This window comes from Stigmatopora argus, chromosome 10, assembly GCF_051989625.1.
Source record: "Stigmatopora argus isolate UIUO_Sarg chromosome 10, RoL_Sarg_1.0, whole genome shotgun sequence".
Lineage (NCBI taxonomy): Eukaryota > Metazoa > Chordata > Actinopteri > Syngnathiformes > Syngnathidae > Stigmatopora > Stigmatopora argus.
In genome coordinates this window covers 8295704-8318991 of record NC_135396.1, presented here as the reverse complement: position 1 = coordinate 8318991, position 23288 = coordinate 8295704, and the positions used below count along the sequence as shown (strand labels likewise).

At 39.6% G+C, this 23288-nt stretch overlaps 1 protein-coding gene across 4 annotated transcripts in view; it reads left to right on the top strand.

Annotated features, from left to right (window-relative positions):
* The window catches only part of LOC144083695 (CD166 antigen homolog A-like), a 35941-nt gene that overhangs the window by 10131 nt on the left and 2522 nt on the right, over positions 1-23288 (top strand). For all 4 annotated transcript variants that reach the window (XM_077611716.1, XM_077611714.1, XM_077611713.1 and 1 more), the window contains exons 2-12: positions 14191-14291; positions 14524-14740; positions 15750-15814; positions 16145-16232; positions 17265-17444; positions 18767-18891; positions 18979-19111; positions 19350-19462; positions 19574-19700; positions 20880-21001; positions 22692-22824. In XM_077611716.1, the coding sequence (XP_077467842.1) occupies positions 14191-14291; positions 14524-14740; positions 15750-15814; positions 16145-16232; positions 17265-17444; positions 18767-18891; positions 18979-19111; positions 19350-19462; positions 19574-19700; positions 20880-21001; positions 22692-22824 (1404 nt within the window). The remainder of the gene's footprint in view (positions 1-14190; positions 14292-14523; positions 14741-15749; positions 15815-16144; positions 16233-17264; positions 17445-18766; positions 18892-18978; positions 19112-19349; positions 19463-19573; positions 19701-20879; positions 21002-22691; positions 22825-23288) is intronic.

The window sequence follows — 23288 nt, the reverse complement described above, 5'->3', positions numbered from 1 at the left end:
TTAATTTACTAATGGGTTGTCTGAAGAGGTCAAGTGGTGTGTGTGTTCCCTGGAGCGAATTGTTAAGTATTAAATGCCATCCTTTCACTGCATTTGTAATGAAGATTTTTATACTTGATTTATACCCGAGGTGCAAACAAATCATGGTGTGTGATATTACTTTAAAAGGCTCCAAAGCCTTTTTTTCATGGAATATTATAACGTCTTTGTTAGATTAACTTGTACAGTGCATTAAACCAATTTTCTCCTTGGCATCTTCAGAAAAATGGATTCGAACATGCAGTGTCAGAGCACAAATGCAGCATTAAATGTAATATTTCAGCCACATACATTCTGACAGAGGAAATGTTAGGATTACTAGTTTACTAATTATAGTCATATGCCATATCATGCGGCCTTTGTGAAGAGCTCACACAAAAGGAAAACTGTCTCAATTATCTGCTATCTGAACATTTAAGACAGGGAAAAGCTCCCAGTAGATTTCTGATAATTACATCATTTTGTTAACTTTCGGGTTCAAATCCAGGTCGGTCCAACTGTGTGGAGTTTGCATGTTCTCCCTGGGCCTGCGTGGGTTTACCTCGGGTACTCCAGTTTCCTCCCACATTCCAAAAACATGCATGGTATGCTAATTGGACTCTCTAAATATGTGGGTGTGAGTGTGCATGGTTGTCCGTCTCCTTGTGCCCTGCGATCGGCTGGCCATCGATTCGGGGTGTCCGTCGCGTCTGGCCTGCAGACAGCTGGGATAGGCTCCAGCACCCCCCGTGACCTTAATGAGGATAAAGTGGTTCAGAAAATGTGATGAGATCAGATAAATTAATTGATTAGTTGGAACTGTAATCACAGTGCAGTAGCTCAATATTTTTTCTTCACAGTTTTTACTGGATGATGTTAACTAATGTAATTGTAATAAATCATGTGCAGTAATGTATGCAGTCGCGTGTAACAGACACCTACAAAATCAACCATTAAAAATATGATTTTATTTTTTCTTGCACAGCAAAATGTTGTGTATACATTTTACAATGTATATTAAAACAGCGTTGTTCATTTACCTAAATGTGTTCAATTTCCACTAATGATTAGTTTACATACTTTTATCTGCACTTAATTTGAGGATCATCCTCTCCGGACCAAGTTATTTTTTGGGGTTTCTGGAGTTTGGAGTATTCTAGTTTTCAAGCAGTAAAACTGTATCCGTTAAACTTAAAAGTTGTTTTGTTCTTCTGGAGCTTTTGCCTGAAGGCGTCTGTGTTCTCCTGACCTTGCGGTAGAAGATTCCTCCTGAGACATCCTGACACAATGTAGGCTCAGTTTGCTTGAAGGTAATAATAATATGTGCAGAGATTTGTTTTTCTTCTCTTCAGGCCATATTTTAGATGTGGAAGGAAAGGTGGGGGTGGCACATTTTTGTATTGACAGACAGACAGTTTTTCTTTCTTCTCTTTTTTTTTTTAAAGCAAACCAATGTCTCCCTTTCACGTCTGCAAAGCTCATCAGCAGGTAGATCTGCAGGGCTCACTCTGCAGACAAAAGTCTTCCAAATATACCCTACAGGAAAAACTGCAGCCATGCAAGGCTGATGGTTAAAGTGCTTATCTTGACGTATGGCTCCCCTTCATGGGCTGATGGAAGAAGAAAATGTAATGGCCACTACTAATGAAATTATTACGCCTTAAAGGACCTTTGGACCCATGACGCCAGAGACATATGCTGGATTTTCAATTCAAGTGGGAAATGGTCTCCCTCATCTCATCCTGCCCAAACAAAAGAAGCAGCTAAAAAGTCAGAATTGGTTTGTTGTGACATGTTGATCTGGTATTCATCATTTGAAGAAAACCAGATAACACTGTTATTGACCTTGTATGCCCAAAAGGCAATGCTCTGCTTAATTGGGTTAGGTATCGCTAATAGAAACACATTCTTGAGATCTGGTTTTTCATTGAATTGCTCCTTTCAAAAAAGACCCCACTGAAATAAATAACAGTATCCTTTGAATAAGTCATTTTATAGTCTATGTAGTCAGGATCACACCACATTTAAATGTCAATATTTTAGTAGTTAGGTATAATGCGTTGCAAATTATGGCGTTCTGAGACCATTTTCCTTGGCAAGCGTTAAAAATTTACCAATTTTGAGCCGCTATGCCTTCTGCATTAGAGTACAGGAGGAGGATGTGTTGGAACAAAAACAATTGAATGTTTTCCAAAACAAAATCAGCAACAGAGCCAAATATCAATTAGCTAACTTCCATTACCAGTTGGTGATGTAGTAATGAGTTATGAATCCCATGAAAATGGACTATTTTTCTGGTGAAAGTACATTTTCTCATGGTATTTTTGATGTTTTAGCTTCTAAAACTCTAATGTGTGCATCCCAGAAGATCAGTTAATATTCTGTGGACTCCATTTAAAGCCTTACAACTGGGATCATCTTAGGCTTTCGGTACACGTAAAAACATTGGTTTCGTTCATGGTGGAAGCTTCACGGTGGATAGTCGTCTTCTCTCTTCAAGTTCTTTTTTTTTCTCAGTGTCTTACCATCTAAAGGAAAATAGGTTACCGCTTTTATCAAAGAGGTAAAGCCTATGCCCCTTTGGCAGATGTGTAATGTGGAAAACCAACAGAGATTGTATTATGAAAGCATGTACATAATCCTTTGTGTGCATTTTCTGCATTCCAATATATCCCTCCTAATACCGCGAATCAGAATACGCTTTGAAAGCATCATGCCCTCTTAATAACAACCAGACTGCTGGGCTTATTGGCTTGGTGAGCACAACCCACTCTGGTCCTTAGCGAGAGGGGTCAGGAGGTCTGCTGTTGCATTATGAGTACGGACAGCAACATGCTGCACATCAACTTACTCTATTGTCAATGTATGTCCCTCACAACGAAAGTTAGGCACAAAACCATCTGCCTCATGAATGGGTTTGTCTCTTAATAGTTTGCTGTTTACTGACTAACAAAGCGTAAAGCACACTTAATGCAGTGGATGGAAATTAGGCATTAATAAAATGAGCACAGATGCAGTGGATAGAAAGCCTTCAAATCCACGTTCAAAGGCCAGGTTTTTGTAATGGAAGATATAATTGGATGATGAGATGATGTGGACTACATTCATATAACTTCATAACATCCACTGTGTGACTTGCTCAGAATCTCATGTGGCTCCAGCACAGCAACAGCAAATGTATGATGCATAGTTGTTTTTGCATAGATACGCGTGATTGGTTTTACATTTACATTCAACAGCAGAGGGATCACCTGCAAGATATTGTTATTGCAAAAATGGAATATATAGGCGACCAATTAAGTCCTGCTGAGAGAGATACAATCTGTTGCCGCCAGCTTTGCTAATGTTAAAAATAATAAAAATTTATCGCATTGCTACTCAATTGAAAGGAAGCCTTTTGTCTGCTGTGTATTGACTTTTCTCTCTACTCGTCATGCATCTTCTGTGGGCTAGAGGTTGTCCTTTTTTTGTTTACCGCCAATTTGGTTATGATCTCTGTATGAAAATCAGCCTGAAGTAAATAAGATGACAAACTAATCTATGTTCATCAGAGGACGGATAGATAGGATGGTACAGTCAACCAAACAATGATAGTCAGAAAATTATAAATATCTGTAAAAGCTTCAGGTGCTAGGTAACACTCAGACGAGTTAGGGTTATATTGGTGTAAAATCCTGGCCATTTGTAGGGGCTTCAAATTAAAAGCACTGCAGTAGATAACAGTCTTGCCTCCATTTTATTTGGTCGGATGGTTGTTTATTTAGCCGTAGTCAGTAAAGTGTGTTGTGCTTGTTTATTGAGTCAGACCATTAAATAAGGAAACACTTGAGCTAAGAAAGTGTGGTTATACTGAAACTCTGACACACCTTGTATTCTTTTCTTAAAAACGCCAGTTGAAAAGAATAAATTTACAATCACAAGAGTTCACATTAGCATAATATTTCTCTACTTTAAAAATGATTTTATTGCTCTTATTAGAGCGCAAATGTAGCTTATAACGTGATCAACATTACATGATTAGGCGGTATGATCAGTATATAGTCGTGACAAAGGGGTCAGCCCTGCTCCATTTTAGTGGCTGGAGCCGGAGCTAATGTAATGTGTCTTAAAGAGACACGTTTTACTGCAATTTAAAACCCTACTTGAGGTGATTACACCTTCCTGCGTTTTCAGGCTGTAGTTTCAATTACCCTGACTAAAAAATATACGTAGTAAACAGGTTCAGCCTAGCCTTTGTTTGACTGCCCCTCTGTTGCTTTTCTCAACTTTTTTCTTTCAAAACTATTGCAACCAAAATCTTCTAGATCTTCACAAAACCCCGCAATATGTAGAAGGAACAATAAGTGAGCTGCCAAATGGTATTTTCAACTCTACGGCCTTAGTCTTGTATGTGCCTGTGGCAAAAACTGGGGTTTCTGTGTGGAATGCTGAAATGTAGTATCAAATGGATTTTTATCTGCACCCCTTTGTTAAGAATTGCCAACATAAAACCCTGTAAACTTAAGCTATTGTTCAACTCCGGTAAGCAAATGTGACACCAAAATCAGTTTCATACACTGTAGAAAGAATTAATGTACAAAAACAGCAAGGCAACAAAAAAGGATTACCGGTTGCTGCAAGGAAAATTGAATGCCTTTCAGCAGGTGGATAAATTATATAAAGTGTGTACAGCTTCTTTTATTGGCGCGTTATAAACCTCACATTGTTGCCTACTGCCCACAAGCAACGCACAGTTATTTTAATAGCCGTTTTTCATCGCAGCTTTTAGGTAATGAGCTGAGTGATTATAGAGCATGGGTGGGGAACTTTTATCTTATGCAGTTTTTATAAACCCCTCCGAGGGCCATGGGTACCTTCATGAAAAAAATATGATGCAAAAATAGGTTAAGAGCATTTGTGAGTGGAGTGGGGTTTTTTTCGTTCAGGAAAAGGTCATCTAATTTTATTTTATTTTATTTTTTTAATGTTTTGTTCCTCTGATATGCATGGGCTAAATAAATCATCATTTGATATCTTGTTTTTTTACTCAGTTTCACACCAAAAATTTAATTGCAATTCATTGACAGATAAGATAATTTGAGTCTTTAGAGGTCCCGTTATCCACCTTTCTATTTTTGTCAAGTTAATTTTACTGGAGTAAGAAATATTTCACATGCTTGATTGACGAGTCACAATCCTCCACGGGTCGATTTCGTAAGACCTTAAATCAAATGCAACACTTCCATGTTACCACTCTTAGTGCTTCTATGGGAATACCGTGGATGTACCAGGTTGTTGCTCTTTTATAGTCGGAAATTATTTGCTATTCCCATTTCAACAGTTAAAATTCTGACTGCATGTACAGTACTATTATCAGAGATGAATATCTCTGTGGTCAGTCATGTGTAAATTATTATGTGAGCAACATCTTTCTTGTAGCGTGTGTTTCTTTGCTCCCACTTGTGACAGGGATGGAGGTCTATACTTCCAGGATAGTAGATGTAAAGTAAAAAGGCAGAAATGTTGGCCTATATCAGGAATGTTTAATGGATATATGGAGGAGGTGGAGTTAATGGCTGCTCCTGGTTAATGCCCTTCTGTTGCCTGTAATGGCAAATTGTTAATGGGTGCTGTGCTCGGATCTTTTGAGTCATGACAGCGGGCTCTCCAGTGGTCTGCATTGCATTCACCCCCACCCGTGGCCTGGAACCCTCAAATATATAATTCATAATATAATGGACGGGATTTCTGAGTGCACTCACCACCTGACTACTTCAGTCACCGGCTGTCTTTAATTGCCAGACGCAATTGATGCCTCTTTTTTAAGGATGCTTGTGTGGTTGAGTAAGTGGAGGAAATCATTTGATTGTACTTTTGAAATCAATTTCTCTATCTCATGGCACATAATTACAATAGCGATAATTGTGATCATTTCTTGGGTAAAATCTTCCTCATCAGAACAATGCAAGAAATTGCCAGAGGGAACAGGTTACAGCCCAAGCATAACTTTTTTTTTAAAACAATTTCAATTAAATCCAGACCGGTTGCTTTAATTGTTTTGCAAGCACAAATGATTAAAAAATAAAAAATAAACACTCAGCCTGATAAAGCCTCCGCACTAATGAAGTGATAAATGTGAGATAATATGTTGCTGTTCTTTGTTTCTGCATTGTAAATCGAGTATGTTGCTCTGTATACAGCATCAAAGCTTGCGTGTTAGCTACAAGATGGACTTTTGGTCTAGGACAGGAATGGAAGTACTTCTGAAAACAAGTTGCATTTGTTATTTGATTCTATGTTATACAAAAGTTCCCCCTAGCAGAATAAATCAGGCATCCTGCTGAGTGAAAAATGGCAGAACTTTCGGAAACGCACATATATGAAGCCTCCAGGATTGTTTACCAGATCGTTCCTCATTAAATAAACCAACACAGCGCAACAGTAAGCCTGTGACTGTGTGAGTGATGGAACAAATTGTAACGCGCTCACTATGTGTTTGGAGAAAAGTGACTTACTTCTTCCTCTGGGCTTATTTTTGTTTCCCCGCTCAACCAACAAATGCAATGCGCTCACACCTGTTTCTCTGGGGAAGGACCACTAGCATCCTGGGAAATGCTGGAAACCACCAAAGTAGATGCAAACAAGACAAGATCTAACTCCCATTGAAAGTCTTGCTCTCGAGTTGATAAACAAAAGTTAATTTCTTCACGTACAGATTTGGGTCGTTACGCCTGCCCACATCCTTGTATCGTACCCTTGTGCAACACTGTTCTCACCTTTATGGTACGTTGTCTGTGTTTTGCTTTAACTTTGATGTTTGTATGATGTTGTTTTTTCCCCGCTACATTAATACATAACATTTATTTCAATTTGGGAGACCTTATGATTATAACAGAGATATTTGATGTTATTTGTGGGATTCCCTTTATGGTGTGCAATAAGCCTGCATAGTGGATAGGTTGGAGGAATAAAATTAATCAGATTTCAGGAAGTAAACCTTTAGAGAAAAGGTGTTAATGAAACAAGTGCTTGCTAACGCCCAAAGAGCAAAATCATCTATCTTGGCGGGAAGCAGAAAGCTGATGCCACAACTGCACATGTACTGAAACCAAAAGATTTGAGCCAGCATTTGAATACACAAGGCTACAATGGGAAGCCCACAAACTAGGATCACAGGTGATGCATTAGCAGGATTCCCACCTGCAATCGATGGTGGGTGTCAGGTGACCACACATGATGCAGCAAATGAAAATTGTTTTCTTTGCCTGAAGGGGAGATAGCCACCTATACGTACGTCTCTCCCTTGAAAATGTCTTTTTCACACTGACCATTTAATCATAGCTAGGCCTATTCAGTACTCAATTACAATGAAGCACAGAGAAGCATGAAAAGCTTATAAAGCCTCTCATTTCCTCGTAAAAGTTTCTGCCTATTTTTCCCAAATGACACGGTGCATTAAAAAGAAAGTGATTGGGGCTTTGTTTGCCAAGCCATCTCTGACTCGAGAGCATAATGTTCTAAAAAATAAAAAAAATCAGGCTGCCTGGTGAGAGAGAGAGGAGCCATTATGTTCAGTGGACCTTGACCCATGACGCCAAACTGACAATTCTCCAGTTGTTATTCCCACGTCCAGCTCTAATAAGGGCTTTTGAATCAGGCATTTTACCGCAATGACCACATTTTTAGTCAAAAGACACATTTTAAAACATATTTCACCATTGAATTGATTAGAAATGCCATTGAACCTTCTCAGCCTCTGAATAAATTAAAACTTTCTTAAACATTTAAACACAATCTTTGTAATATATTAAAAAAACATTCATTAATTACATAATGAAGTAAAATGTAAACTTTTTTGCTTTAATTCAGTGGTTATTTTGTTGCCCCAATGTATAATATGGACATGTTTTTCAGTACGTCACAGTAGTATTACTGATTCATCACAAAAGGGAAGAAATACAGGGTAGGTCTAAGTTTATTGTAGAATTGCAGCTACTGATTACAGTATTTAAGTCATCAATCAATTAGTTTAATTAATTGAGTAATCACAGACTGCTTTGCTGAAAAATGTTAGGACATGTAAACAAAGAAACAAGTATTTATCTTTATAAATACAAAATAAATTATCTGTGTAACAGTGCTAGCTGTCGTGCCAATTGCTCATTAACTTGACATTTACATAAGAAATTGTTTTTTGGTTTGTGCACACAGCAGCATGCCTTGTCCATGAATTGTGGAGGGGATGATAATGTGTCCCAAAAAATAAAAGAGAGGCTAATTTATCACTTGCAATAAATTTCTTTGCATCGCAAGGCTGTGCACCCGTTCGGTGAGATGTCCACGTCGGACCATATCAGGCTTTTTCGTCATAAAGCTAATAAATGTCTTGGGCTTCGGACAATATTTCTCATGGAAATTGTAGATAAGAAGTGGCAGTGGGGGGCCACTTAGTAGAGAATAGCGTGATTTAGTTCAGCTGGCACTCAGATGGAGCCTGGTGGGAAACGCCCTCTGAAAATGGAACCTTTGTCTCTCATCTCTCAGCACACAGACGGACCTTTTTTCCACATAATTCCTCCTAGAAGACCCAAAAGACCTTTCCGAAGGTCATTGAGATGACAGGGCAACATCTTTAGGAGGCCGGGTCACTCTTTGCCCTAAAACAGATGGTGCAGTTGAAAATAAACGGCCTTGAATCCTCACACTGTACAATCAATTTCACGGGATTTGACACCTGGTTCCTTCCCAGCACACTGCCACTCTAATTTATTTGCCTAAGAGAGCCATTTCATTTCACTTTAGTCGGTTTGTTGCTTTTGATAGGAGAAACAACCCATTAGATTTCTTACCAACCACAAAGGAAAATAATCATTCATTTTCTGTACCGCTTATCCTAACAAGAGTCGCGTGGGGTGCTAGAGCCTATCCCATCTGAATTCAGGCACCAGGCAGGGCACAAGGAGACAACCATTCACGCTCACAATCATGCGTAGGATTTGAAACTTGGATTTTCCACTAAGTAGAAACATATTTTCCATTGAATTAGCATAATTTGTTCCACGATCTTGAATACAATTCTTGACAATCAATAAGAGTTTGCAGCCTTTTACTCTTCATTTGGCACACATTAAATTGGATACAGTCTTAATCTAAGGTTGCTTTAAAATAGAGCTGGGTGGGTGAACCAACTTGAGGTAAAGTTTTGGCTTTGTATTATTTCCAATTTATCAGTCAAACTCTATGCCTTGAAAGCTACCCGCTGCCTACCTTACCATTTTTGTGTTTGTGTGTGCGTGTGGATGTGGGTGTGCTCACAAAAAGATACCATTAGTGCCATGATGACAGTGATGGGCAATTATGAAAAGTTTGAAAAAGCAAAATTATAGCTGAGTGCAAATTTTGACATATCAGCCCATTTGATGGAGTAGCATGAAAGAGCCGTATAATGCTGCTTCAACGTTGTGATTGCAGCCCTCACCGTAACCGGGATGTAGTTAGTTGAAAGTACAAACTCAACTTAATACAAACATAGCGTCGATAGCACAGTCTGTGTGCACTGACAGAGGAAGCTCATTAAATGGCAGCCACGGGGATGCTTTGGGAACCCTGGTGGCACCATTTTCCCAAGTCACGCCACATCTTCCTGTGGGATTACAGCTCTTTGCATGACAAAAGATAAATTAAGAAATTATTCATCTCATTCAAATTAGATCAACATTAAACACACCTGAACAATTCACCATCCAAAACGGAAGGGAAACATCTGCCTTAATTACCAGTCATTGTGGCACTCAGCAGAGATCAAAACCAAGATCTCACAACAAACAACAATACATTAATTTGAACATTTCCAAAAAAATCCTTTGTTATTACTTTGGAACGTTGTATTGTTTCAAAAGGAAAAGCAGTTTTAGAACTGAAAATAAAAGTCTGTGAATCATGCTCCAATCCTCTATAAAGGCAACTATAAAAATGATAAACAGTTTTATTGGGAGACCTTGCTAATTAACTACAGCCTCTTTAACAAAGAGATTCACTAGAGCAGAATATTGCTGCTATTATGTGCTTTCAGCAGAAAAGGTTAGAAGAAGTGAGTGTTGGGTTTACCCGAAACGCCTGCATGCCGAATTCTGAAGGCAGAAAGTCACTGAATCAACTTTGTCCCCCCAATTTTGTCTGTTTACATTTGGACTTAACGTTACAATGTCGGATCGGAACTGAAACTAATAAATAAATACTCAAAGACGGAAGCCACAGTCTAGTGTTGGAGATAGTCGTACTAGAGGTTGTGCCTCTGAGCTCGCAGTTCCAACTAGTCGATTAATTGTTTTCATCTCATCTCATTTTCGGAACCGCTTTATCCTCCTTAGGGTCGTGGGGGGTGCTGGAGCCTATCCCAACTGACTCCGGGCCAGAGGCGGGGGACACCCTGAATCGGTGGCCACACCCATACCTGGCCGTAATTTAGAGGGTCCAATCAGCCTACCATGCACATTTTTGGAATGTGGGAGGAAACCGGAGTACCCGGAGGAAACCCACACAGGCCCGGGAAGAACATGCAAACAGGTGGACCAACCCTTGATTTAAACCCAGGACCCCAGACAATTAATTGTTTAGTTTGAATGAATGAATAAACCTTTTCCGCCTTCGCCTTACTGCTATACTTGACTCTGCTGGATTATTTCACACATAAGCTAACTGCAATTAAAATTTTAAAATAACCACAAACTAGCCCTTGGAAAAAATGATTAAAAAAAACAAAACTCGCTAGGGAGATTTTTCGGTAGGAAATGAGCAACTGAGACCACAGAAGCGACACAGAGAGCTAGCAAATGAAAGCTTTATTTAAAAGATAACATCAAGTTTCCATTTGGCTTCAGTTGCATGGAAATGGTTTTCGGCTGTCATTCATTAAACCCACCAACAGTTTCAAACTGAACTATGCCACTATTTTGAATCCTTGCTTCGAGTCATCCACTTTTAAGGCTGGCGAGTTCATTTACAAAGAGATTTTTTTAAATGACGGCATTACCCAAGGCTTCTTATTGGAGCACTGTTCATTAGAAGCTGCAAGCCTTTTCCCAAGTGATATCGATCCAACTGAAGTCGTCCTGTCTGCCCCCTTACCGCTTATCCGCTGCTGTAGACTTGCGCCATGGGGCCTCCATTCAATCCGCAACCCTCATTTTCAGTACTTAATAAGTTTGGACCGGCTCTTTCTTGTGCTGCTGAATGGCCAGCACACACACAAGTAGGGGGCAAGGAAAAGGGGCTTAAAGTACCTAAAGAGGGATGTGGCGACCAGTGTGTGTGGAGGGAGCGGGCGGTTGATTTCCCTAGGTGAGTTTATAGTCGAGCTGCCACCCCACTAGCTCCCCACTGCCAGTTAGGCAGGCGCCTTAATCAGGAACATGAAAGCATCTCCTGTGGCGCCGCCTCCTGTCACTATCACTCACCTGTCGAGTTCTTGATTTACCCTGAACTGCTGTCTCCAGTATTGCGTGGAATAGTCCCTCCACAACGGAGAATTCAAAAGGCTAATGTGTTTAATAAATGAAAGTTGATGACACACAAAGGAGCAGTTTAATTTGAATTTCTTTTATTATATCGGAGACTATGACTCCTGCATGTGTTTGTCAAAGTGAAGTCACAGAGATCACCTACTTTTGTTCTGAAAATTTATCTCATTTAAATCTGCAGCACCAGCGACAGTTTTGTCCACTCAAACGTGCAATTAGCTGTCATGGTGTAACAATGCAATCTGTGCAGATAAGGGGTCCTAAATTCACTTTTTCAATGTTCTCAGAGTAGTTCACGAGAGATTCTTTTTGGATACTGAGAACAAAACACTGCCCATTTTAAATCAGTGATGTATAAAAGAATGCTACTACTAACAGAAAAATAGCCATTCATTCATCTTTGATGCAAATTGTCTTTGTTTGGGTCACATGTGAGCTGATGCCACTTTCTATAAGTTATTGGTCACTCTTTTGAAATCTGTGATGTTTTTCTTCTGCTTTACTTTTCATGCAATCAGTATTTTTAATAGAAAATAATATATATATATATATATATATATATACACAATTATAAAGCAAATGTCAAATTGTCCCTATTGTTGCTCTCCTAGGTCTGCATTTGTCTAAAACACAGTGTAACAAGTATTATTGTTACTTTTTGGCTAGTCCTCCAGCTGCATATCATTTTTTGGGTGACCTGTGTTATATTAAAGATATATATGAACAATTGGCTATGGAAACATTGATAAATGTCCACGCCATCTAAACTGGGAGGACTAGCAATATTAAATCATAATAACATCGACAGTTGTAACAGTATGTGAAAATGCCATATTTACAAAAAAGGTTCTAGCAGTATTGTGTTTCCAATTCTCCGGATCAACAAGACTTATTTGTTCTCCCTTACTCCGCCCTTTTTTTCCTCTTTACAATAGTGTTATGTTATAAGTACCAGTTTCGGTTGGTACTCTGACTTTTCCTGAATAAAACATTGGGAAAGTTGTCTCCAGGAGTTAAAGTAATTGAGGTAATCCCTACCTATGCGTCGGATGTCTTTTTGACTTGAAAGGCCCTCAAAGCATGAGGGGCCTTTGCATCAACAAAGTACCAAAATAAAAACATTATGTGCTTCATGTCACGCCATAAATAGTGCAAGCTCTGTTAAATTTGAAACAATATCAAAGCACCTGCCAGGAGTCATTCTGTACAGTTTTACATCATGTTTTCATCCACAGCTCATCTTCTCCTTTGTGTAATTTCCCCACATTAATATCTGCGTGCCTTTGTTTTACCAGTGTCCAGTAAGCCCCGCCCTTTCCCATTCACTTTGTGGCCCATCAGTTACCCGTGCTTCTCCCGCACACTGCCCTTGTTTACTTTGTTCTGCAGTGGTGTGTTCACTTTGCTTCTTCATTGTTCAAACTTGTAAACTCAAGCTGTGTTTTCATCTATTTTTCCCCTGTGCCTTTTACCTGAAAATTTGACATCAACTGAATGCCACACAGCTTTCTGTATTTTCAATACAAAAGGGTTTACTCGGCTATCAGCTCGACTCCATGCGGCTTTCTGTGATTTGAAAAGTAACAAGTTGGGCTTCTTCCCAAATGCCAACAAGTCTCATTTTAGATGCTAGTATTGCATTTGAACGGGCAAAGGTTTATGCAATAATATGCAATACATTTCTAATATAGTCTTGAATACTTGAATACTGCAATGATAGATATCACACCTTAAAATTCCATCCTATTTGATATGCAGGTTATTTTGCAAAGCTTGTGGAAATACTGTGAGAAAATGACCAATTCTATGGAGTGCTATAAACAGATAATTGAGTTGACTTGAAAGTGCGCTGGAGTATTCTAATTGAATGAAGGACATATCTTTTAAAATGTGTGTCCTCTTCTCATTACATTCAATGCACAATCAAGGTTGTTGCTGCGGCTTCAACGCATAATCATAATAATTAAATCCCTTCAAAAAAAAAAGTCTCAAATGTAAATTAAATTGTGAGGAAAACCAACTCTTCAACTTACTAAAATGCTGGTTTAACATGCTTTGTAAGAGGAGATTCTGCGACGTGACGAATAACACCCACTTATTCATGTCTTTACTTTGTTCTTAGTGCAAAGGCATTACTCTTTCCCCAGAATGCATTCGGGGACTACTCTGTTTTTACGTGAATGTCGATGAGATTCTTCATGTTCAAGCTTTAGTTGTCAATTGCTGACAGCCACTTGGGCGTACATCGCCAGCTCTGAGAGCTTTCGCACTAGGTACACATGAAAAAAACCCGAAATAGAATAGCATCTCATTATCGGTCGAGCGACGGGAGCCTCTCCATGCCTGCAGCCTTCTACCTCTTACCCCCCCTCATTGCAGCCCATTGAGGGCCTCTCTTCCCACCCTCCTTTAGCACCACTGTCTCCATGGCGATGTTGTGAATGAAACTTAGGGCGCGAGGTTGTTTTTTTTTGTTTCGGGTATGACCCAAGAAGTTGTTTAATTCCCGGGGGATTTTCACTTGGGTCAAAGACAAAACAATTTGTAAAGAATGGGCTGGCGTTTTGGAAAATTAGACTGAAAGCCTCCCAGAGATAGGAAATGCAAAACAGTGGTTTGTCTTAATTAACAATTTATTATATTTAAAAAAAACATTGCTTTTATTTCTTCTCAGTGAGCAGCCAGAAAACCGTGATGGGAATGTATGGCCAAACGCTGGAAATTCCGTGTAACAAAGAAGCTGCGGAAGACGTGATGATCACCAAGTGGAAATATGTAAGTCAGCATGGAGGACAATGGATTCAAAGTAGCTACGTCTGTCAGACACAGACCGTCTGACATCCATTTATCATGTCTGAGCCACGCCCAGTCTAAGTGCATTTGCTGTGCCCCAGAAAGCATCTGTCTCTCTCGGTGTGTGTCTGTGCGTGTGCATTCGTGCGTGTGTGACTTCATGTGTCTATTGCAAAAAAAAAAAAGAAGGAAAAAAAATTAAAATCCCTTCCAGGACAAAGGAGATGGCCTCTCAGGATACCTGCTGATGAAAAAGAAAAACAAAGACGTCTCCATTAGTGCTACTGACGAATACAAAGGCCGCATCAGCTTAGCTACCAACTCTAGCCTGATTCTGTCTGCCACCAAGCTGAGTGACCAACGCACTTTCACCTGCATGGTGTCAGGCAGCTCAGATATCAACGAATACCCAGTCAACGTAATCATCTACAGTGAGTAAAAGCACTACAGTTTTGGGTTCAAACATCATGCCAGCATCTTGTAGTTATACTTGTTGTTGCCGATGCATAGTACTTTTGTTCTCCCTGTTTGGTCCAAATATTCACGTCAATGCAATTGTAACATTGACTTTGGTCAAAAGCAGTGTTGGACAAAATGACACAAAAATAACATAACCTTAAAATACACGGCATTCAAATAAGGAATTTTACATCACCAACACAAAAAGTTGTCATGCCCCCGCAGGCTGCCAAGGATAGCACTTTAGATTGCTGCAGTGAGTAAATAAAGAATACTTTACACTAGTTTCTACAGCAACAACTAATGTCCCGTCATTTAACACACATAGACTGGCCAGTTAAAGGCTACCTGCTATTTCCTACGTCTCTCACCAGGCCATGACCAACCTTTTGAAACCTTGCCTCAGATTTGAATAGCATAAAATATATTTTTTTTTCTAAGTGGAGAAAAAAAGTATACCTGCACATCACATGCTGCAACCCTAGAAAAATATATTCTACCAGAATCCCTATAGATCACACTTTGTGCTAGTTTTTCCTTTCTTGATTTATAAGTTCTTTAAGTCAATGTATTTATTTTATATATGTGTTGCAATATAATATGGTGCTTCTGATACTGTGCTGCTAAACTGAAATGAACAAAATTTATGGACTATGAGCCACTACTTTTACCCCATGCTTCGAGCCCTGCAATTTATAGACCAGTGCATTTTATTCATGGATTATTACAGGCTCTTAGTTTTAGTGCGAATATTCCATAATACAATGTGCATGCAGGAAATTCAAATTGTATTTTTGTAAAATTTGGCAGATGCATCTTATATATATGTCTATCACTGAACATTTCTAGTTACATTAATTCTAAAAAAAAATTGCAAAGCTTATTGTAGAAATGTTTCATCACTTTCCAAAGCTACATTGTGCATTATGTATTTTATGAGACCACACAGACCATTAATATATTCATGATTATGTATTGCAGAGGTGCCCGCAGGTGTAGAGGTTTCTGACATGGCGCAAGAGCTGGAGATTGGAAAACTTACAAAGGTGTGTTTTTGTCCCCTGTGTGTGATCATTGTTAAATAAACTGATATTATTTTAAAACACATCAAAAGGGATACCCTCTCCCGAGGCATAGCAGCGACCATGCTACTATGGTGGTAATAAGTCCTTTTCAAGTAGTGCACATGAATTAATAAGGAGCACATGCCCTGCTGTTGCAATTAGAAGACCCATAGGACCAGAGAGGACTCTGGGTATTTCATGGTCTGTTGCGTTGAATAATATCAAACGTACGCGGGGTGGGTTTGCTGATATTTGGGCATATTAAACAATGACTCGGGCGTGTTATTGAGTTTTTGTCCTTTTATTCCACAGCTGGCCACATGTGTCGCTAAAAATGCCAATCCGGCAGTTGACATCACATGGATGAAGAACAACATACCTCTGATAGACAGTGAAAAAGGTACATTATTGTAGTGTTTATTTATAAATATCTAGACAATTGGGATTTATTTTATTTTTAGGTTTTATTTTCAGTTATGGCAGCCTGGGGACGCGAGCGGTTAGCGCGTCGGCCTCACATTCTGGGGTCCTGGGTTCAAATCCAGGGTTGGTCCACCTGTGTGGAGTTTGCATGTTCTCCCCGGGCCTCGTGGGTTTCCTCCGGGTACTCCGGTTTCCTCCCACGTTCCAAAAACATAGGTAGGGTGATTGGACACTCTAAATTGCCCCTAGGTGTGGGTGTGAGTGTGCATGGCTGTCCGTCTCCTTGTGCTCTGCGATTGGCTGGCCACCGATTCAGGGTGCCTCTGGCCCGGAGTCAGCTGGGATAGGCTCAAGCACCCCCGCGACCCTAATGAGGATAAAGCGGTTCAGAAAATGAGATGAGATGAGATGCACCTTTAGTATTCATAAGATAATGAGGAAGAGTTGGCAGTTTGGGGTGCTCACATTTGATTGGCTAAGAGTCTCAGCATTGAACAAATATCTACTCATACTACTGGTGTTTATTTCCAGTAAATACTATTATTTGTAAGTCTCGCCCTTTCAATGCATCAGAAATATAAAATTCTGTTTTTTTAAATGTATTAAAAAAGATTCTTTCCACTGAAGTGGATAAGGTTATGATTTTGTCTTTCCCTTTAAGGTTAGATACAGCAGTATTTTTACTCTTCATAGTTTTTGTGCTACATTCAATTTCCTGTTGAAATGTCTTTAAAATTGAATGATGGTCGATTTTTTTCCAAGATAGAATACAGGAGATTATCATCCTCCATTGTTGTTCTTTTTAGTGTATTGTTGAAATTGTTTTTATCCTAGTCCATTTCCCATTGCAGTATTTTTAGTTAAAGGAGAGTCAACACAATTTTCACATGGGGACTAAAGTAATCAAGTATGTTATTAAAAAGTGCCATAGGTTTGACTTTGTGAATTGTGTACTGGGCTCCTATGTGCTTCGGGGACCCTCAGGCAGCTTGTTTGTCTTTCGACACAGGTGTTTCCATCCGAGCCTCAGTGCAGGTGGATCCCGTGAGCGGCCTATCGAGTACCTCCTCCACGCTGGAGTACTCAGCCACGAAGGAGGACACCGACGCCCAGTTCTCCTGCAGCACTCAGCATAACGTGGGCGTAGAAGTAGAACTGACATCACCTCCACTCACCTTCACCATCACATGTGAGTCGACCAATATCTCTCCTTTTAGACACAAAACAAGTTGAGTTTCATCATCATAAGCTCAAATCATAAGTCTGACGTGTGTTTACCAACCTTGACTGAAATGATTTTTTAAATAATTTATCCAACCCAGGTCTGATATGCAGGTAACATGAAAGAAAAAAAAAACTGTGCTTTGGGGATGAGCAGTGAAATAAGATTAGTCCAGTAGCTGCATTAAATATTGAACCTGCTTGCTCGGTCAGCATGGCCTCCAAATAAGATTGCGTACTTTTTTTTACAAGGGAACTTTAGAGTTTGTTGTGAGAGACATGAACTAAATTATGCTTCATGTTTCCAACAATGTTTGGCCAACAACTACTATAACTATTTCTGTGTGAGTCTATCATAACCTTGTCAATGCTTAGAATCGTTCATTTTAAAAACCTGCTCTCTACTCTAAGTGCCCTCACACAATATTAAAAGCTCCATCAAGAACATTTGTATTTATTATAACTGTCAATCCTCGTTTATCTAACAAGATTCACTACAACCCTCGCATTATTCAAAAGTTTTCGCCACATGTCGCATGTTGAATATTTTCAACTGTCAAACTTTTTTAAGCACGATAAATTAAGAATTCTGAGTCAGCCATTCTCACTGCTTTATCCAGCACAATCATCTTAACCAATCAGGTTTCTGCAAAAACAAAACAGAACCTGACTGCAATCAACTGATTACACAAATGAGTGCAAAGGTGTCAAAATCCTGCAGCCACTGTGGCTCATTGCACACTCTATATATTAACTAATTATCATAACTGAAATATATATCAACTGAATACACAAATTTTCAAAACCGCCATATTTAAAATAGGCGTATAAGTAGAAGTTAAACCTACTCCTTTAATGAAAAAGTTCAAGATCAACACTAGACAATTTTATTATTATAGCAATATCATTTTAAAGAACAAATTATTCCCGAAGTTTAAATATATAATTACAAATATTCTACAGTTTCTGCACTCACTAGAGTGATCTAACTACATTCACTACGCTGATAGAATGGAAAATCAAGCTGTGTTATGATACCAATGTTTTCATTTCAATCATTCATTTGCCCCCAACAGTAAAAATGAATTAGACATGTAGCGCAGTAAATGGTCGCCAAGAAGGTAGCTAAGTGCCAACTTCGGAGACAGGGAGTTTGGGGGAGAGGGGGGTACATTGGATGTGCCGGAAATTTGAAGATAATTGCCTAAAAAGTCCAAAGACTGAAAAAATATGTGGCAAACAGTTGGAGAGAAACAGCACTGAAATGTATTTTGTTAATCTTCACTCTAGACTCCACGGAGAACATTGTGCTGCAGGTGCTTGCCCCACATCCTCTGGTGGAAGGGGCCAACGTGACCCTCAAGTGCATGGCGGACGGCAACCCGGCACCCACCAGCTTCAACTTCCACCTGAAGGTACACTAATGCGTCTCCAGTGGCTCACCTGCAATTAATCAGTCGGAGCATTTCCTGACAATCAGCGGCTTTTGTGTGTGTTTCCAGGGTGATGTGATTCCTGTGAAAAACACGGATACATACACCCTAACTGCTGTCTCGCGTGATATCACCGGTGAATACAGATGTTCCCTAATTGACAACCCAGCCATGATGGCATCCAAGAACATCACAGTCAATTGTAAGATATCACGCTGTGTTTCTCTTCATAATGCTTCCATCTGTGCTGTCATTTTTCCAAGTGAAGTATGTTTTCCCCATAACGTTCAGATCTCTCGGTCTCACCCGCTTTATTGTGTCAGCCTCTGCTAATAAGCGAAGGTGCAGTGAGAGGAGTGAAGTTAAGAATAGAAATATCTCCAAAACTGTCAGAGCTGGGAACGTCGTTTCTCCATCCTCTCACCTCTTTTTTCTTTTAGACCTAGACATCAATTTAAGCCCCTCTGGGAAGATCGTCAAGACAGCCGGGGAGGCCTTGGAGCTATCTTTACAGATCGACGCTTCGGGGGAATCAAAAGTCTCCTGGACCAAGGTAAAAAGAGAAAAAAAAAGTAATAAATAAAACCACCCTTGCCGCTGAATGTGACTGCCTTGAAGAATGAGTTTGTTCTTGAAGTGAAAAGTCTTGTTTTTATCTAATCAGGACAATGTCAAGATGGACAAAGAGCCCATGTTTAACAAGTTGAAGTACTCTGATTCTGGCCACTATGAGAGTGAAGTGAAGATGGGAGCACTTACCGATAAGGCTTCTTTTGACTTGGTTGTTGAAGGTAAGTGAATAAACACAACACACGGTGTTAGTGCAGTAAATATGGTCAATTCCAATTATGGTGCTATTCACATCCCTGCAAAATAGCTAATGAAGAGGGAAAAAACTGCCCATGAGGTAGTTCTTTACAAGTAAGGTCAAAAACATTTCTTTTTGACTATCTATTTTTGTTTAAAAACACAATGTTTGAGGAAATAGATCGTTCACTTTCTGGACAAGTGAACTATTCATTTGTATCAGATTTCTAGGTCTCTTAAATGTGAGCCAAAAGTGAGCATTCACTAAACAACAAATATTATCTGACTGAATTCACACACAAAGGAAAGAAAATGAAATGAGATGAGAACATGTGGTATTTTTTTACTCTTGTCTTTTTGGTTGCCCTTATTTATATTCAGGTGTAACTTATAGCTGTAAAAATACACTAAATATATGCTCTCAATCCATTTCAATGAAATGAAGGAAAAGGCCGTTCATCAAAACCCATTAATAAATTTCGAAAAAGTTAGGTTTAGCCCGAGAGCTGCATGTTTTATTAAAACAAAGAACTGACATCACTCACCATTAGAACAAATTAGCACACCCTCTCATTTTTGCATCTAAAAAGACGAATTGTGAAAAATGACCCATTGTCATTCCTCCATATTTCTGTGCCCAGCTGTCCAGGAGCTGTTGCCAGGCAACCAGATGAGACTCCACAGAGTTCCTGACAGCTCTGCACTTAAAACAGGGGGATAGGGGGTCTGACAGGATTAAGCAAATTAAGTCCTTTTTTAGTAATTACTCCACTTTTTCAGTCTTTTCATCAATACTGTTTCACTCTTTGAGCAAAACAAGGTGAATTGTCTCCTGAAGCGATAGACTGACATTGTCATTCATCTTGTATACCGCTTATCCTCACAAGGATCGCGGTGGGTACTGGAGCCTATTCCAGCCAACCATTCCCAGCCAATCGCAGGGCACAATGAAACAGACAATCAAGTGGGAATCGAACCCAGATTGCGCACACCAAAGTCAGGCAGAATACCCACTTCGCTTTTGGGTGGCCACAGTTACCAATCATGAAAAATAAAATGACTCCAGCTTTTCAATTGAATTGGACGTGTGCGTGTGTGTGTGTTTGTGTGTGAATTTGTGATAAGGAAAAAAAAAACATCACAACAAGCGCATCCTTTTGCAGGCGCTCCAGTGATCAAACAGCTGTCCAAACAACGCAGTGAAGATGGCCAACATAAAGTTTTGATTTGTGAGGCAGAGGGCTCTCCAAAGCCATCTGTTTCTTGGAGCATCAATGGCACCTCGGTATGCACACAACACACACACACACACAGAAGCGTAGCTCATAAATTTCTTCCTTGTGAAACTAAATAACCAATAGCTAAAGAAGTGTTCTGATCATTAATGTTTTTCTCGCTTTGGCCTGAAAAATTAACAAATTAAGTTTTTTTTTAGTGTTTGCATGCAAAATCACTGCTTTTTATATATAAATATGATGAAACATATTGACATTTTTCACATTAAGCAAGCACGCCCATTGTTTTGACCATTTATATTTGTTTTTTATTTTTTTGTTTCAAAACATCTGGTGTTTCTCTTGATGTAGTCTAAGAAATCAAACGTATAAGACATTTATTGTTATATATTATTATGCTATATATGTATTTGCGTGTGTTTTTTTAGTGCAAAATATAGTCAAGCCACATTGCAGTTTGATACCAAATGGGGCCTCACACAAGTATTGTTCCGTAGGCCTTAGTTGCTTTATATCCTTAGTTTAAATGAATTGGATCACTTGTTGTTCCTCTGGAGCACATTGCAAAGTGTTCCCGTTTCTCCCCGGCAGCCGTCACACCAGTCAACGTATCCGGTGTTAGTTTATGGAGGCAGGTGCACTGTTGAACAGGGTAAACAAGCCTAATTTCCTCCAGGCTTGAGCACGATGGTGTCACGGGAACAAAATTCCCCCTTTTTTGTGTGTCTCTTCGGTGAGTGCACCTGTATGCTGGCTGAGAGCTCTAGATCAGCGAGGGCTCAGTGAATTACAAACACGACCGGAGGTGCTTTGGGCTGAAAATCTATTCGTGCAGGATCATTTTCATTCCTTTCAGTCCGGGCTGAACACAACCCGGGGATGATAATGAACCCTTTACTTGCATCACAATGTATGGTTTCTTTCTCAATGATTTATTTAATTTCAACTTTTCAAGAAAGATGTGAATACAAGCCTCGCTAATGGCTATTCATGTGCGCTGTTCTCACATCTTCCACAAAATGAATAGGAGCTGAAATAGGTGTTGGTTATCAGGCGGTCTTTTTTTCCCAGCACTTTTAAGAATGTACTTGAACACAAAGCTCTTGTTGGAGAACATCACCTCCTAGTGGTGCTGAAAATAACTTGCCATGCTGCAAAAACAAATACAGTCAAACCTCTACTTACGAATGCCTCTAGGTACGACATTTTCAGATTACGATTTTTTTTATATGCAAATGGATGATTGAGATACAAAAAAGATCCAAGTTACGAAATCCCCCAAAAAGTAAAGGCATTTCCATATCCGTTATTTTAAAAATATTGCGCGGATGCATTGATTGTCACTTTAGAACATCGCTACCCTCGTCGCTCTCATTCTATCTCATATAATAACAATAAAAGCATTCCATTCAATTCAATTGGCTGTCTCACAACAACCACTATCAATGTTTCAAGATGCTATCTGACATACCTGTCCACCTCGACTAAATTCTCCCCTTATTAATGATTGCAATCCCCCTTATTAAGCGATTAAAATCCATACAAATGTAACAAGTGGACCTTTACTGATAAAATGATTGCAAGATTTCCTTCCAACCAAACAAGATGGCACATTTTTACCAATTTGGTCTGGATGGATACCCTTGAAGAAGAGGATATAGGGACAAATGTATTAAATTATATCTTGTTGTAAAAGTTCTGTGCAAAGGCAAATAAATGTGCTGCCGTTTTGTCCCGCAGCTTGACGAAAGTGCCTTCATCAATGGCAAGGTCACGCACAAAATCACCGTTGTGCCCACTGCCAACTTGACCGTCTCATGCACCGTGTCCAACGAGTTTGGCGTAGACACGCGGGACATCTATGTGTCTTCTCGTAAGTACGGCACGTTCTCCAGACACTGTCTTCACTAACCAACTCTCATCTTGCCTTCTCACCACCACTCTTGATGCAGCTAACCAACTCTTGGCATGCTGACCAGATGCAAATCATGTTCACTTTCATAATCCTGCGCTTTCTTTTGTATCTCTCCTTTTGTTCGCCGACAAATTTTGGGCGGCGAGGAAATGCAAACAACGACATACTATGGACAAAAGTATTGAGACCTAATAAACACTGGAAGTGACCGTACAAGAAAAGGTCAACCAAAAGGTTTTAAGTAAGGGTATTTTTTTTTCCTAATGGGCAAAATGATTAACTCATTGGCTGTCCTTTCATGAGGCTCTTAATCGCAGGGCCGTGGGTTCGAGCCCCATGTTGGGCAGCAGACAGGAAGAGAGAGGGAGAGGGGGTTTGATTTTGGATTGCTGTCTGAATACTTTTGTCCATGATGTCATCAC